This window comes from Melopsittacus undulatus, chromosome 7 (genome assembly GCF_012275295.1).
Source record: "Melopsittacus undulatus isolate bMelUnd1 chromosome 7, bMelUnd1.mat.Z, whole genome shotgun sequence".
Taxonomy (NCBI): Eukaryota; Metazoa; Chordata; class Aves; order Psittaciformes; family Psittaculidae; genus Melopsittacus; species Melopsittacus undulatus.
In genome coordinates this window covers 51,146,699-51,163,764 of record NC_047533.1, presented here as the reverse complement: position 1 = coordinate 51,163,764, position 17,066 = coordinate 51,146,699, and the positions used below count along the sequence as shown (strand labels likewise).

Genomic DNA, 17,066 nt, shown 5'->3' with positions numbered 1-17,066 from the left:
CAGTAAGAATACATTACCCCACCTCTTCCTTTTCATCCCTGGTTTTTGGAAAGGAATTAGTTACTGTATATATTTTTGCAGACATCCTCAGTAGGAATTTGCAGGTTCTGCAGCAGAACTGCCCCTTCTCACCTCTTCACACTGTACAGACTGTATCCTGAAAATGTTAACAGTAGTCTTGGCATGTTTTTTAGTATAGACAAAACCTTTTCAGGCGAAGGTTCTTGCATTTGAAATAGATGTCCCCAAATCCCTTTACTTTGACTTCTGAATGCTTGCATCTGAAACATGGAGTTCACCCTGGTGGAGGGCCAGTTGTCCAAGCTTGCTGCCTTAAGAGCTGAAAATATTTTTCGACCACATGCTTTTGTTTATTGTAAATAATTAATGGCACTGAATGGAAGAGGGAAGGGGCTTTTAAACAGCAGTATGGTGACCAAAGTTAGGGTCTTTGTCTTATTACATACAGGAATAACTTTAGGAGCTAGGAGATGGTGTTTAGGATATACTTCACTGATTGCTTCTCTTCTGTTTGTCTCTGTCTTCTAGGAAGATGTTATTAATACTCAGTGTGGCTACGATGCAAGGCAAAAACCAGTAAGTTTTGGTACCTTAAGGAGCTGAATCATTCTTGCAAGAGCAGGTTTTTCTGCTGATGGGATAGTAGAATGTAATTATCTGTTTCCCTTGCTCCTCTTCTTGACAGGAAGTTGATCAGCAGATTGTTATCTACACTAAAGGCTGCGTCCCTCAATTTGAGAAATGGTTGCAAGACAATCTTACCATAGTTGCTGGTATATTCATTGGAATAGCATTACTGCAGGTAAACATTATGTTCTATGTAATGAGTTACACAGAAGAATAACAAATAAATAGAACATAGAAGGGGGGAACTGTATAAAAGAACTAGAAATAGTCACACTTAGATGTATAATGTCCATAGGTTTTATAGAGGGGGAGCTAAATGCATGAGGCTTTCTTTGTGTTAATGAGTATTTAATTTTTTTGTTTGTCGGGATGCATTCTTTTTCTGTTTCAACTGTCTGCAGGTCAAAACTAATGCTCTGTGTTAGATAAAGTTCATGTAGGGACTTTTAAGTCTGTACAGGCCTGGTATTTCCACTGGTGCTTAAGTAAGCAGCAAAAAGCCTTTACAGTTGCTTTTGTGAAGCAAGTCTAGAACTGTTTAATTTCCCAGAACCCAGTAGCAGTATAAAAATAATGGAGTTACAGGATTTTTTTCCAATTCTCTTCCTTCTTCCAATACTTACCATTAACTTGATTTCTAACTTTCTGTTGCTTGTTTTCATATCAAAGTTCTGTAAAACCTAAGGAGTTCTACCTGTGTGAAAAGAGTTGCATGATGCTCCAAATGAATAAACTGTTGTCTTTTCCAGATATTTGGGATATGCTTAGCCCAGAATTTGGTTAGTGACATTGAGGCTGTCAGAGCCAGCTGGTAAAACTGCTGAAGTAACCACAAGAAGACACTGGACAACCGAAACCCTCTGAAACCTCCAGTGTGTCGCTCCGACACCAAGCTGTATGGACATGGGTGACAGGGAAGTCTTCTCTCCCAAGTAGTCTCAAGTATAAGTTCCTGATATTGCAGTGAACTCGCATTTCTTTGGGGTGTGGGGGGGAGAAGAGTGGGCTATTTAAAATCTGCTGCTCACTGACAGTTCTTTTTTGTTTAAAAAAGCTTTTGAAAGCTTTTGAAGACCAGTTTGAAAGCTCTTGAGCCGTGAATCTCTACTGTATTCCTTATCCCGAGTAACAAGTGGACACTTTTTTAAAGTTGATGTATTCAGTGGGACGGATTTGCATCGTTGTAGTCTGTGGATATGCTGTTTATTCTTCGTGTCATGAGCTCTTCGATAGCTGCCAAATATTCCTGAGATGGTCTCTCTCCTCACCACTCTGTAAAGGAACAAGCTTCTTGTTTCCACAGCTAAACATAGCTACAGGCCTAAGCCCATCCAGCAGGAAGCAACTTTCTATGCATCTATTGTACAGTAAAAGAGATTGTTTTTAAAACAAGGGATTTTTTTTTTTTTTTACACAAGCTTCCAACCATCTCCCTGCAGTACTTTGAGGTTGGAATCAGCAAGCTCACAGGGAGAATTGCCTAATTTTATCGACATCTTTCTTCCTTCTCCACCCTTGTATGAAGGGAAAGGAGTTTTATATTTGACAAACAAGGGCTGAAGAGCCTTTGGTTGCTGCCATACCTTAGGACATCAGTCTCTTAAGGCAAGGATGGAATATAATTGTATAAATGTATGAAAGAAGCGTGGATGTTGGGTCCAAGTGAATAATATTATTCAAAGAATGAATGATATATTAACTTAAAAAATGAAAACATATGTATTTGAGATGGCTTAATCTTTTGTTTCTCTGGAATTTAGTGTAACCTAATGTATTTAGGGAATCTCACTAATATTAGTGCTTTGATATACTTGTGCAAAACTTCTTTTTGGTCTGTTCCTAGCTGAGGCTTTGGTCTTTCATTTTTCATTTTTCTTTAACTGTTTTTACTTGCATGAGCTGTGGAGTAAGAATCTGTGACACTCCAGTGCTTTAAATATGTGCATATGTTTTAATACAGTCTATTCCAAACTTACTGGTAAATGCATGTGATTATGGAAAGATCATATCCCATTCCCTTGGAAGCTGGAGAGAACACCTTTTGCCAGAGTCAATGCTTACCTCCTGTGAATAAATCCTTGCTGTGGAGATGATTCTCCCTTTGTTGCTCTAAATGCAGCAAAAAGCTTTCTTGAAGCAATGGAATAAAAGTTTTAAAGTAGAAGTGTGTATTGGGATCAGCCAGGACACACTCTTTGAATTAGACAGAAGAGAGCAGAATTTGGAATAAAGCACAAATAGCGGAAGAAGAATTACATCAGACTCCATCCATCTTAAAATTTTTGATTTGTTCTTCTGCACTTATAGTGAACTTACAAACCTGACCATGGCTTGGGTAGTTTAATTGCACTTTGTATAAATATATCGTGTTGTACAACCTTTCTCAGTATCTGCAGAACCAGTCCTGAAAGCTGTCAGCTCTTGTCTCCTGCTTTGGTCAGGCAATGGCCAAGAGTGTGTCACACCTCTTTGTCAGAGCTTAACGTAGTTCTGAGATGAGTTTCCTAACATGAAGTGTGTGGAGTAGAAGAGATGAATGCATTGCTTTCAAAACTTCCTGTTCTGGGGGGTGGATAGAAGGCTGGTCTGATGACCTATTAAGGACCTCTCAGGTCCTATGACTCTTGAACCATGATAGTATATGTACCCTTGCACATTTTACCTTTCTGTGCTTTAGTCGGCCATAGGTTTTTTCCCTTCTGAATGCTGGTGGTAGGCACACTGGTGCTCCACAGATGCCTCAGACAGTCCTGTTGTCCTCCTGTCTTTGAGCATTACCTCATCTTCTTCTGGTTAACCCCCACTGACTGGCTCTGAATCAGACAGCCTCCATATCCTTTGGTATCTGCTGTTAAAGGCCAGTTATGACTCATAAAATATTTTTTATTTTATTTTATTTTATTATTTTTAAGCCTTTGAAAGCAATTATAAATCACTGTCCTTAATAAAGTTGGTTCCACTTCGCCACAGTGTTATGTTTTTTTTAGCCACTCCTAACTTGAGGAGTTGCTGGTGTTTGTTTCCCCCCAAAGGGACAGACCATTTTGCCTGACAGCAGCAGGGCAGAGAGATCATCAGCACCAGTATCGATGCGCTGAGACGAAATGGTGTGGGTAGAAACCAGGGAAGTGTGGTTGAGGAGCTAACCCATCCACCTCAGAGCCTTGATTGTGACCCAGTGCTTTGGTTTGGAGAAAAAGGAAAAAATGAAGCCTACAATACAGAAACATTCCTTGTTGCTACTGGTCTTGAGCGCTGCTGTGGGCTTCTGAAGACAACTTGATTTTTCTACTTGAATTTCTGCAGTTGTTCTGTACCGTCCTTCTGTGTTGTCACACTGTTCTCTGAGTTCCAGTCTGCTGGACGTGCTGTTGGCAGTGTCAGACTAATAGGAAGGTAAATGCTCTGAGGTGAGAAAATCTTGTTCTCACACACAAATGTGCAACACTTCTGCTGAGTCCCAGAATGACTGATTGTTCTCATAAAAACCACTAAATAACTTATTTTTCTAGAGCTTGATTTATTGCTGCAGATGCTGATACTCCCCTCTTCCCCACTCCCAGGAGTTGCTCTTATTTCCCTCATTTTTGCAGTTGTTTGATGGTTGCATACTGAATGTTCAGGACTAGCTGTCTATATTGCACATTTTAATCCCGTGGTTTTTGTCTACAGATTGGGTAAGATGTCCTAGAAATGCACCATCAGCAGCTACTCAGCAGCTTAGGTGTCCAGTTTGGGAAGTTTGTGGGAGGCCTTGGAAATCAGTTTATTAATGTCAGAGCCTGCCAAATGCAAGCAAGCTTTCTTCCAGAAACTTTGTGAAAACTTCAGGTGAGCTGCAACTAAAGCACAACTGCTGGCTATGTGCGCTCACGTTCTAAAGCAATAAGATACGATAGGCAGTATGACCTCTTGGCAGTTCCTCCCTGGTGTGATGGTAAGGGTCCACTTGAGTTGGGAGGTCAGTCTAATTACCTTCAATGCACAGTAGTTGTTCAGAAATTTGTTGTTAGGCCTTTGTGGAGTGTGAAATAGCTCTGTTTGCAGGGTGATGTGTATGGGATGGTGGCATTACTAACGAGAGGTCTGGCAGCTTCAGCAGTAGCCTTGGCTTTGAAGCCATTTCCAAACTGCCCACTGAGCCCTACCAAAGGGCATCACAGTCCTTGCTCCTCTGTTTTCTAAATACTCTCCATATTCACAGGCCTTTGTTTGATTTTTTTTTAATCAATACTTTAACGGGCAAATGTTTTATTTGTCTCAGTGTGTCTGTTTTAGTAGCAGTAGGATCTCTTTGCTTCAAAACCCATAATTTTGATTGTGCCCCTTTGAGTCTGAAGCTGCGGAGATGCTTGCTCAAGGGTACTCTGTGCTGAAAGCCGCCTTCTCTCCCCTTTGAGAGAGATGCTAATTGTAGTTCTGGCGTGTAAATAGTGTTTGAAATGTAAATAGTAGCATGCAGATTAAGTGATCCTTGCACATGACTGCTTTTCACCCTAAAAGTGTTTATTATAGATACGAAACGTGTCCACCGTGAGAGTTTGAAGAAAAGCGAGCGGTATCTGAGGCTATACCTGGCCCTGGACGTGGGGGAGGCAGTGCTTTCATCGCCTGCCCTCTAGTGTCCGCCCAGCCGGCGTGCAGCGGGCCCCTGAGGGTGGTGAAGCCCTGGCCAGCCTCCCGGGCTCTGGTTTAGCAGCAGGACCTCCCTTGCCTTTTTCCGTTGCTGCTTGGCACTAGAACAGCATTAGACTGTAAAATGGAGGGTCAGAGTCAGCTACCCCTACGACTTAGAGGAGGTTGCTGTCACTTGTGGCAGGACTAAATATGGTGCTATAAGACCTGTCCTGATGTTAATCTGTGATTTTACTACTTTAAAGAGGCCCTTGGTAAAATTGATTCTGATTAACAATGTTGGTTACAAGAGAAACTGTCATGTGAATTTCTGTTTCCGTTCTTGTGATGTGTGCCTTTTGGGTACATTGAAATTGCAGTTCTGCAAATACCTTAGAAAGGAGACTGGGTCTAAACAGGTGTCAGGCACCACTGAAGGTTACAGTTCTCCCTCCCATTTTTGTCTTCTCCCTGAAGCTTTTTCAGATGCCTATAATCAATCATGAAACTGTCTAAAGCGAACAAAACTGCCCTGTTGTGTCCGTTAGATACCAAATTTTGCCACTTGAAAAGAAGAAATGAAATTTTCAGTCTCTCTTAACATGCAGTATAAGTGTTGTGACTCCTAGCGTGCACCAGGTAGCACTGCTAGCTGTCTTTTGTGTTTTGACAATAGAGATGTGTTAATAAAAAGATCCATCTGTATGTACATGTTCACGCTGTGTACAGAGTAGAGATGGACCTGGAACTACCTTGAGTAATGGGGAGACTGGGACTTGGGTTTTGTGACTCAGCCCTGTTTGTGAAATGTGTATTCCAGATCAGTTCCAACTGAGTCTCTCTCTCTCTGGTTCATCCTGAGGTGTACAGCAAGGTGTCGATATTTACCCTTTGTGTATCATTCCTTTTTATACGAATGTATTCTCTTATGTTCCTTTTTTATCAGTTGTAAAATGGATTGTAAAAGCCAACTACACTTACCGATTGAAAGTATTGCTATAACAGAACTGCATGCCCGGTAGAGTTTGACTTGAGCTTTAGTTTTCTGATTTTTGGACTGGTTACCTTCAGTCTAGGAGAAAAGCATAGATCAGGTGCATAATATATTACTTGTCATCTTTAGCATTAGGCTGTGGTGTTGTATCACATGCTGATCTCAGTGGATGTAACTGGAGTCTACTTAGGAAGTTAATGCAACTTCCTGGTAATTCATTTTAAGCTATTGAAAGTGGTCTTGATCATGCTACTTGTGTTCTTTGGGTTTTGTTTTTTAATAGAGGCATTTTTTAGGAATGTTTTAATACACTTATGATGGACAATACAATAGTTTTAATAGTTGTGCAGTATTCTGTATTTACTTGAAGTAAATCATTTTTTATGCAATTTGTTAGATAATTACAATTTTATAAATAAAATTGCGTGAAATCTGATGTTGTGAATGTGTACTCTTGGTGGTAGCACTTTTAACATTAATGGTGCAAAGATATGTTCATGCAAAATTCCTCCAGGAGAGGATCCCCTGCCTCCTCTCCCCCATACTAATAGGGGAAATAAATCCCCAAGTCTCTCATCCACAGCATAAAATACTGCTTCTGATTAAGCCACAAAACACGTTATCATGGTGCCAGTGGCTGCCCTTAAATGAATAATAAGCTAATACGTGAAGAGCACATCCCCAGGTGAGGTGATCCCTTGCCTGCTGTCAGCTGTTGTTGAAGTGTCTGGCTGATGAACATGCTCTGCTTTTCTCCGACATGGTGGTGTTCCTGAGTGCTGCAGCTGCCGGTTCGTACAACTCTTGGAGCTTTCCCATTATCATTTTGGTGACCCTGAAGTGTTCAGAAGTTGCTGCTTTGCAGTGGGCAGCACCAAGGGGATTTCATGACTTAATTAAGCTTTTGTAAAGGAAGGTGGGCATTTCCCTTTTCTAAGCAGAAGTACTGAGAGCTGACTTTATTGTGCAGGTAAAAATAGGTAATGATGGTCCTGTGCTTGTTTAGAGAGGAGGAGGAAGAAAACCTTGTTGTAGTATTTCAAAAACTATAGAGCAAGTTAATCCAGTATCTCAAAATTAGTTTTGTTCACAAAATGCCACTGTGATTTAAAAGCACATCTCTGTATCCAAACTGAAGTCCAATGCCTTTTGCATGTTTCAGGCATGTACATTTCTCTGAACATACAGAAATGACTTGGCAAAATAAGAATGCAAATGTGGAGGCCTTGGGGGGAGGTGAGGGGAAAACAAAAATCAACCAAAAAGAAGCAAAGTCAAGGGCATTGCCTAAAACTTTGTAATGTGCAAGAGATGTGACACATCAATAGCCATTTTCATGATGGAGGGGGAGACTGGAGTGGCTTCTCTGTCAAACTCTTAACAGACTTTGTGTACTGTTTCTTGAAGCTGTGGCAGGTTTCCATTTCTAGGGCTCCTGAAACAAATGACCTTTCTGGGTCTCATGATCTCATTTGACCAATGGGTCCTCTGGATCCAAGGCCCATGTTGTTGGGGTTTGTGCCTTACCCAAAGTGAAACTTTGCCTTGTATTTCCACACTGTGAAATGTAAAAACGTGTATGCTGTTTATTTTCCTGACCGGTGTGCTGTTAGGTCTTGCAGAAGCCATTATAGGTGCAGACAAGTGTAACACACCAGGGAGGTGCTCTCTGCCCTGTGCAGTACTGCAGCAGTGATCACTTTAGCTTGGTTTGCTGTGGCAGTAGATTAATGACAAGGCCCGACATCTGGCATCACTGTCATAAAAATAGTCTGAGCAGGCAATGTTGAGCTTTGCTTAGATGTAATCCGTCTACTAAGCATCTAATCAGAACTGTTGTTGGCAATGTTGATTCAGTTGACTTCAGTCAAGTAGTGAAATGCATATGATCCTAATGAGCTTAGATCCTGTTCCTCTTACTGAGTCTTGGAGGATAAATTATTTACTTGCTATGTAAAGTAACCTGCAGACAGCACCATGTCCCACAACAGCATTTGTGTGGATAGACATAGTCTCTTCAGTTACCTCCTCTTACTGCAACAAATGCCATCTTTGCCCTTGTTCAGGCTTTCCTTCTGTGTATAGGCATAGCACAGCTTTTATCTAGAAATGTAATCTTCATTTGATAGTTCATCCAGGGAAAGCATCTGAAAGTGGGATATCAGTGTTGGCTTTTGTGCTTTTTGTGACAGTGGTATCCCTAATAAAAAATTGATAATAAGGATATGGCTAATGCTTAACCTGACTCCAGACAACCAGGTGAATGGGGAATTTTGTTGGTGTCACAACTTTGTTGGTTATCAGCTTGTGTGGGCAATTTATCCTGATTTCAAAACGAGCAGTCTCTTTATAGAACTAGGTAAGTCACTGATAACTGGTCGTTCAGTGTTTTGGGGTTTGCTTAAATCAATGCAAGTTATGTCCACACCTGACAGAACCTGGGCTTGCGTGGGTTCACTGTGAACTGTGATTGTAAACATGCTGGTTACGCTCATTGGTGCAGAGGTACTGCGTTATTTGGAGTCTGATGTCGTGGGGTCTGATCTGTGTGCACAGCTCCATGCTCTATCAGTGGCTTTATTGCACTATTACAAGCAAATAGCTTTTGAATTTATTTATTTATTTATAAGAGGCTTTAGTATGGTTTAATGTTAGCACCTTTTCCATATGTTTCTGGCACTGGATTAAATGGATATGGAATCTCTGCTGTGTAAAATATTTACACAGCGTCAACTATGTTTTGATAGTGTCTCAGCTTAAACTGACTATCTGAAGCAAGTTTCTTTTGATACCCAGCTTGTGTAATCCCTTTCCCATCATGACTGGCATCTTCCCATCACTGCATTGGTGGGATAGCCCGTGGTTTCATGGATTTGAGAAGGTTGAAAGCAGCGTTTTTGCAACCACATGGCATGGGATCACATGGGTGCTTGGACTCTGGATGCTAACCTCTGGTGATAAACAAGGAGCTTGGAACTTCTGAGGCTGGCACTTCAGTCCTGGAAATGCTGAATTCACCTTCAAGTGTTACAGATCTTATGATCTGTTTGCACTGTAGGCTTGATCAAACTAGACAATGGCACCACACAGTCAAAAATAACATGCACAGGCTTGCTGGAAACTGCTGTCCCATCTGCTCCTTGTGTTGCAAGAGTTTTCTGTTGGTTTGCCTGCTGGCATGGTAAAAACCTGAAAAGAGCAGCTATGAGGTAAGATGCTTAAACTGGCTATTTCCCAAGGACAGGAAAAAAGGATCACTTGATGGAGTTCTGTTGAAAAGCAGCTGCAAGATGCACCTTTAAAAATCCATATATGAAATTCCCCAACAGACAAAACCCCAATGCCAAGCAAGCTCAGGAGCACTCAGATTGTACAGAGTATTCCTGTTAAAACGCACTATTGTTAAAGCACACAGTGCTGCTGTGCAAGCATACACAGTGAAAGAGGTTGGAATAGTTTCCTTTGTGTTCACCCAGCTGAAAGGCAGTGATTGTGTCAGGGCCAGAGGCAGGAATGACAAGGGCTCCTCGCCAGTGCGAGGTCAGTCACAGCTTCCACATGTGATTACAAAAAGGGACAAACCACAGGATAAAGTGAGGGCACTGAAATTTTTATTTGTTACCTCTGGGTACCACGAGTTTGACATTAATAGGCAAGACCAGTGAATGAGCAGTACATTGCATTCAACCCTGAACCTCCAAAGCACCAAAAATTGAGCTAGGCTTACTGCTTAATCCTACAGTCAGCACACTAGTCTGGACTTGCTGCATCTTGTATCATCCCTAATTTAGTAGTACATTGTTATGCAGTTAGGGGGCGTGAGGAAAGTCATTGTGTAGTACCACTTCTACATCATCATAGGACTACAACATGCACATTCTATTATGTGGCCCAAGCAACAAGAATACAAGTAGAACAGTTACAGGTGGAGACAGGTTCATGTTAACACCACCTATGAATTTGTAGAAACCTTTTCGGACGGGTACCTACAGCAGTTCATCAATTTGTGTGGGAACATTACACGCATGCACAGTGATACAGTGGAAAACACAGCAGGAGCGGCAGCAGGATGGAGGACAAAGGTGAAATCTGTGATGGGATGCACTGGAAACAAGACCTTCCTCAGCTTTCTACAGCAAGTCTCTGCTCTGTTAGTGAGGCCTGCTGGGCAACAGTTTTGTTCTCATGGCTGCGGAGTTTTGATATGACTTCTAGAAACGCCATGCTCTGCACTTCCTTTTGAAGAGGCTCTGGAAAAAGAAATAGTAAAAGAAACAGCGCTTTGTATGAGGTGGGCAAGAGAACAGAAAAGCGTGGTCAGCGTGAGGGACTGTTCTACTGAACCCCATACACACACAGGCACACAAGGGTGTGTGTACCCATAACCTTTGCATTTACTTTGGATTGCTTTTGAGGATGGAGAGAAAACTGCATGGCCAGGGGCATGCACAGACTCCCTGGATTTCAGGTAGAGATGAATGATGAAGCTGCTGCACAGCAGTTAAGAAAATCCGCCTGGATTGCCTCCCAAAGCAGATGCTGAGGAAGTATTCCTAGTGAAAATGCTTTTTGATTTATTCCTTTAAAGTAGCCTGGCCAAGTGAGCTTGCCTGGAAAGGTTCACTGTTGTTTGTATCAAACAGCTCTGCTTGCTTGTGTTGGGGTGTGAAGTGGGTGGCACCACTTAGTCACTGTTAGCTGTCCACTTACAGTTTGGCTCTGAAACATCATGTGGTACATAGCCCAACGTTGTGCATAGGTATACTGTACTTACAGTTTTCTTCAAAACTATGTGACACTGTTTCATGCTTCTGATCCTGATTGCTCTATGCTTTGTATTAATAAGGAGAGGTCGGAAACAACCCGTAAAATTGAGCAATTTTTAAGAAGTAATGGCTTTTCACAGAGCTCTGGACTCCAGACATCTCACAGTTAAGATCCAAAGCAGCTGGGTTTGTTTCATGCCCTGTTCATGTCACTCTAGTGAACTCTCACTCAGCAACAAATACCTACATACATTTTTGCTTTACAGGTGCTGCTGGGGCCCTAATCTGTGAGCTGCCCAGGAGAAATCCCAACCATCTGTTTCAGAGAGCTATGCACATTTGCTACATTTTTTAAATAGTAAATGTTGACATTTGTTTTCCTTCCTACCTACTTTCTTGTTTGTATGTTTTCAGTTTTCTTGCAGTTTAAGCCCTACCATACAGAGCTGGGAACCCTGACGCTGCTGTGCCCTGGGAACCCACAGGTACAGAGCAGTATCAGCAAAGCTGTTGAGGTGGCTGTGCTGTGTAAGCACTTTCTGCTCTCTATCTCCTGAGATATCATGTTTAAGCAGATGTCACTGAACTGAATTTCAGGAATTTGCTGTCCTTTGCAGTAGCTGAATAGTTCTGCTTAATGCCTAGCTTCCTGTGAGCCTGGAGACCCTCGCACACAGAAGTGACTGTGCTAGCTTTTGCTGATTCTTTACATTATGATTTAAATGTTTCTATTTTCCATTGTCTCCTTTTTTCCCTCTTTCCATCCATTCACTCAGCTGCAAGAGCAACTTCCAGATGGCAAAAATCACATGTAAACAGATATCCATTTACTGCTTAACACACAGCTGTTGGTGCTATCAAGTTAAAAGTGATGCCAGATACCCTGTAAGAAAGTCTAGTAACAGCAGCAGTCACTGGAGAATTAAACTTAGCAATAATTAAGCCAGTGCAACCATTTCTAGTCTTTATTGAACTGTACTGGGGTCAGTTACTTTAAAATCACTATGCATTTGTGTCTATACTACAACATGGAAATATGTAAATGTGGAGTGGAGACAGTGGTGAACATAAGTTAGAGGCAAAACTGGGAGAGGTGTATTTATTTTCACATGTAAAGCGCAGATGTGGCTTTTTTAGCCCTGCTCCTTGGTTAAAATAGTAAAATAGTTAATACCAGGGTTGCTCAGTTGCTCCTCTCACGTAGTCACCAGTTTTACACAGGTCTGTCCATCAGGAAGTGGGGCTGAAGACTGGGTCAGCTAGTGCTGGACCTTAACTGTACAGCTGCATACTGTGATGATGTGCTGTCTGCTCCCCGTGAGCCTGGGAGCAGGCTAAGATGCCTTATGGTCTAGGCTTATAGTGCGGTGGCAGACTGAACTCTGCCAGTTGGATAATGTTAAAAGAACCTCCTAAGAGTGTTCCTTACTGAGGTGGAATAGACACAAGGGTATTTGACTTCAAATAACTGTCAGTTGTGCAGGTGACAGAGACCTGCAAGACTGACTGGCCTCATTTTCAAAGAGGGGAAAACACAAGTGTCAAGTAGGATTTCTGAGGATTATTATTTTAGTTGGAAGCAGTGTGAATACACACAAGAGCATCATGGTGAGGCTGAGAGGGAACCTCTGCAGCAAGGCTTCTGCTCTAAAATGGACAGGTGATCCCAGGCACAAAATGGCTCAAGAAAGTTGTGAGTACCAACTCAATTACATATCATAACATTAAACTGAATGCCTTCCGAGAGCTGAGGCAATTTCTGAGCACAATCTTTGTACATTGAGATGCATACACTGCTCTGAAAACAAATACTTGTTCCTTTAGGAAGGCTGTAATACAGCATTCACTTGCATGGGTGTACAGGTCAACGGTTACACTTAGTAGGCATGGTGAACTCTGTTTAAGGAGAAAAAAACCCCAACAGCTTTGTTTACAGAGACAGCACACACTTGGCCATAACTTTTCATTAATTCAATTGAATTGCTGTAAACTCAGCTCTAGAGAACCTTCAGACGCTTCACACTTGGCAAGTCATGTGCAGACAGGCCCCGAGTTTCCACCTTTCTGACTTAATCCAGTTCTTTATCTCAGTTGTCTGTAAATTCCTGAAGCCTTTATGGAATTAAACTGCTCTCCTTTCACAGAGTAAATACTTCTCAAAGAACCGAATGAAAGAAACACAGCCACCACTGGAAACCCCAGCTGGAAATCAAGATTCCCCATGGTACCTTTCTCTTCTGTGTTTTGCAGTGGGTTTGGTGGCGTTTTGTTTGTTAGGGATTTTGCTTGCATGTTTCTTTGCCCACACAAAGGTAAGAAGTTGGAATATCAAACTGTGGCCCACTTACACCATCCTCAAAACAGTCTGACCTTTAGCAGAGTGTTAGCTCAGAAAGATTAGAGTTCACAGTGTCCAGCATTGATGTGTGTTAGAGCGTGGCCTGCTCGTCTTTCAAAGCACCCATGAACAGTTGAGCGTGGTGGGCTGAGCCTGTGAGTGCTGCTGAGGGGAGGGACTCTGCTAGTGAGAGTAAGTGTGAGGATCCCTCCATTTGTGTGCACGTGTGTCCCTGCGTTAAATATTACCTGTATCTTTGTTTCCTACTAGTCTCATAGGAATTTAAAACTCTGAGGAGGAGGCTCCCTGCAAGATTCAACTGAATTTTTACTTGACCATCAATTACGGAAACTTGCAGCTGAAGGTGAAAATAAAGCTCTCGCTAGCTGCATATCTGCAGAGAGCCTGATACGGTAAGGTTTTAAATGCCTTTAATTTCTCTTCTGTCAGTTGAAGTTTGAGCAGAAGCCAGAGTCCAATTTCTGCAGTTGGTATCCAAAACCAAGTTAACAGTCTCTTTCTTGACACTAAACACTATAAATGAAGTGTCATAGTAAATTGAATCCTTCTGTGTACATTTATTGTGAACAGAGAACCAGCCTCTGAGTGTGGCTGTACATTCTCTATGTTCAGGCAAAAAGGGAGAGCTATGTTGAAATACATAAATCTCTTAAGAAAGCAGCCTCTGCAGAAATACTCACCAGATCCTATAAGGGCACAGATCAACACCATGGAGTTGTATTTTATTTCTGGAGCGCTCCTGTCGTCTGAGAGCAGTCTGTGTAGAATCTGAACAAGCTGAGCATTTTCGAGATCCTTTTCAGCGGTGACTGAAATACAAGTGAAGATTTGTGAACCTGGAAGTGCTGCTTGCTTTGATGCTTCTGTGCATTAGCCGTTTATTGAAGTATAGATCTCTCACTGTAGTGAAAGTGGTTCTGTGGTACATGACTCACTGGCAGAAAACTGAAGCATGTATTACACAGTATGATGACAGGAATCACAGCTCTTGCTATAAAAATGTAAAATGGCCTAACCACTTGAAAGGACAATCACAAGAGTTTAATGATAAAATCCAATCTTAAGTGCGCAGTGAGCTGATGGAAAAGCCATCAGGCTTTCCAGCTATTTAGGCCAACACCTACAACATTCCAGCTTTCAAGACTTCCACTGCCTGAACTTGTTTTTGGAAATTCTGCCGGAGTAAATACAGGTGGTTTAATTCTTAACTCCATGGCAGAGGGAGCTCAGGGTTCATTATAAAAGATGTGAAAAATTTCTCAAGATCAAAGTGCAAGTTATTTCCTCTGTAGGGTTAAGAAACATTATATACTGAATTCAGGCTCAAAACCTTTAAATGTCTGAAGACAAGACAAAGAGAGGTTAGACAGCTGACCTGAATGGGAACATTTTTCCTTTTTAATTAAACAATTTCTTGACGTATTGTCAGTGATTTGGAAGCTGAACATAGCACTCCTGCAGTATGCGATACTAAGAGATGAAATCAAGAGCAAAAGTACATAATATTGCTTGCTTAGTTCCTTACATTAGTTAATAAGCAAGCAAATAGGATTAAAAAAACCTCTGGTGGGCATTTGCCTTTTTGTTTGTTAAGCTGAGGTATGACAAAAGCCTTCATATGGCAACTCTTGCACCCATTTCTGTGGAACATCATAAAGACATTTTGAGGGCATTATCCACCTCTGTGTGTATTCTCTAGCTCTCAATTAGGTAGGTGAAAGTTTTGCTTTGATAAGCTCTCTCAAAAGGGATTAACCACTCCCACTGTAGGAATGTGAAGGTCAGGTCATGTAGTCTCCGTTCTTAACATATGATTTTCTTCCCTGTTAGACTTCTGGGTTTTAGCCAAAATTTGAAAGTTATGTTGAAGGCCTGGAGAGCCAAGCAGTGATCAGCAGGACCCACTCACCCTTTTATAGCCCCATATGGCCAATGCAAAAGTCTAATTGAGAGTGGAGACTAACAGTAGACTATCGTGGCCTGAATGAAGTCACACCACCATTGAGTGCTGTCGTACCAGACATGCTAGACTGCTGCTCAGGTTGGGCTGGGTATCGGTCAGCAGATGGTGAGCAGTTGTATTCTCTTCCCTTGTTATTTCCATTATCATTATTATTATTGGTGGTAGCAGTAGTGGTTTCTAGATCATGTGGTCAACTCCCAGAATGATCATAGAATAGGTTAGAGGTTAGCTCTGTCCAATTTGGCCTTGAACACTGCTAGGGATGGAGCATTCACAACTTCCCTGGGCAACTCGTTCCAATGCCTCACCACCCTTATAGTAAAGAACTTCTTCCTTATATCCAATCTAAACTTCCATGATGGAATAGACATTGTATTGTCAGCAAACTCCAGTTTTCTGCATGACTGCCTATGTCTACATGAACTATATATCTGTGCTACTGAAAGCCAAGGGGAATGAGGAGGCTGTTCTACATTGCAAAGCAAACTCACACAGCTTTCCTGCTGCAACCTCTCTTGGGCACAGACTGGAAAGAAAACAGTTCACCGCTGGGATACTCACCTAACTCTAAAGCCGCTATTAATGCCAGTGCAACGAGAGCTTCGTTTTGCATTATTACGTGTTCACTGGTTGCCATGGTTACTAAATGCTTTATGCCTCCACTCTGTACAATGGTCCTAATTACATCCTAAAATAAATAGAAATGGAAAAAATCCATGTTGCATACAAATTGCATTAAACACTGAAATTGTCGTGGATGCTGTGCTATCTTTGGGTAAGGATACTCCTTAGCTTTATGCACATAAAAACACTTTATATATGAACATACATTCATTTGGGCCTACAAATGATCTGCCATTGCTCTGCAACTGTAACATACAACCTGTTAAAGCAAGGCAGTTAACCACATAACTAAGACACACATAACTAATTCTTTTCCAAGTTATATTGTTTAACTCAAATATTCAAGTTGTACCATCAATTACCTAATGAATGCTTTTTGTTATGTTTGAACTCAGCTGGGTACAAAAGTGATTAGTTTTCCCTTATGTTCTGATGTTCAGAGCAGTTTATCAAAAGCACCCAATAAACAACATATGTGGGATAAAGAGATGCAAGAACGTAGTTTTAACAAAGTTATAAAATCCTTAATCTCTCTCCATGAGTTTTCACTTTCTTTAAAAGGTTCAGATGTGTGAGATCACAAGTGTTACCCCTTACTCTGCTGCAGAAACAGTGTACTTCAAAACCAGGTTTTTGGAAGTGGGCAGGAAAAAGAAGAGCATTCTTTTGAAGTATTGTGGAATTTTCCTTCAAAGCAGGTTAGGGATGGATAGTTATGGAATAACAATGTGTTGGTTTCTGTTCTAAAGCCAGCAATTAAAATGAACTCTTGCCCAGTATGTAAGAAATGAAAATGCTGACTGGTTAAATGGGTTTAAAGCAGTTTAAAAACACAGTCCAAATTTGATCCAGCTTACGTATATGATAAAGGATGAATAAAGATTTCTGGTGTTAGCAGGCCTTTGATTACCTGTAAATTATCATTAAAAAGTGAGTTTGCACCTAATACTTTCACAATTATATGTTCCCAAAATGCTTGCAGAAATGTCGGACTGAAAATCAAGTACTGGCATGCCAAAGGGAAACTGTTCAAGGAAATGTGGTTTGGCTTTTATTATTTTTTTGTTCCGTGGGTGCACAAAGTTTTTCAATAGTAGC

At 41.4% G+C, this 17,066-nt stretch overlaps 2 protein-coding genes across 5 annotated transcripts in view; one reads left to right on the top strand and one right to left on the bottom strand.

Moving 5' to 3' along the window:
* Nucleotides 1-6,690, top strand: part of TSPAN5 (tetraspanin 5) — an 88,739-nt gene extending 82,049 nt beyond the window's left edge. The window contains exons 6-8 of the mRNA XM_005148659.3: nt 550-597; nt 707-823; nt 1,398-6,690. Of these exons, the coding sequence (XP_005148716.1) occupies nt 550-597; nt 707-823; nt 1,398-1,463 (231 nt within the window). The 3' untranslated portion in view covers nt 1,464-6,690. The remainder of the gene's footprint in view (nt 1-549; nt 598-706; nt 824-1,397) is intronic.
* A 3,155-nt stretch (nt 6,691-9,845) lies between these two features.
* RAP1GDS1 (Rap1 GTPase-GDP dissociation stimulator 1) overlaps nt 9,846-17,066 on the bottom strand; it is a 95,132-nt gene continuing 87,911 nt past the window's right edge. For all 4 annotated transcript variants that reach the window (XM_034064560.1, XM_034064561.1, XM_034064562.1 and 1 more), the window contains 3 exons: nt 15,906-16,032; nt 14,062-14,190; nt 9,846-10,506 (listed from right to left, as the gene is read on the bottom strand). In XM_034064560.1, the coding sequence (XP_033920451.1) occupies nt 10,379-10,506; nt 14,062-14,190; nt 15,906-16,032 (384 nt within the window). In that variant the 3' untranslated portion in view covers nt 9,846-10,378. The remainder of the gene's footprint in view (nt 10,507-14,061; nt 14,191-15,905; nt 16,033-17,066) is intronic.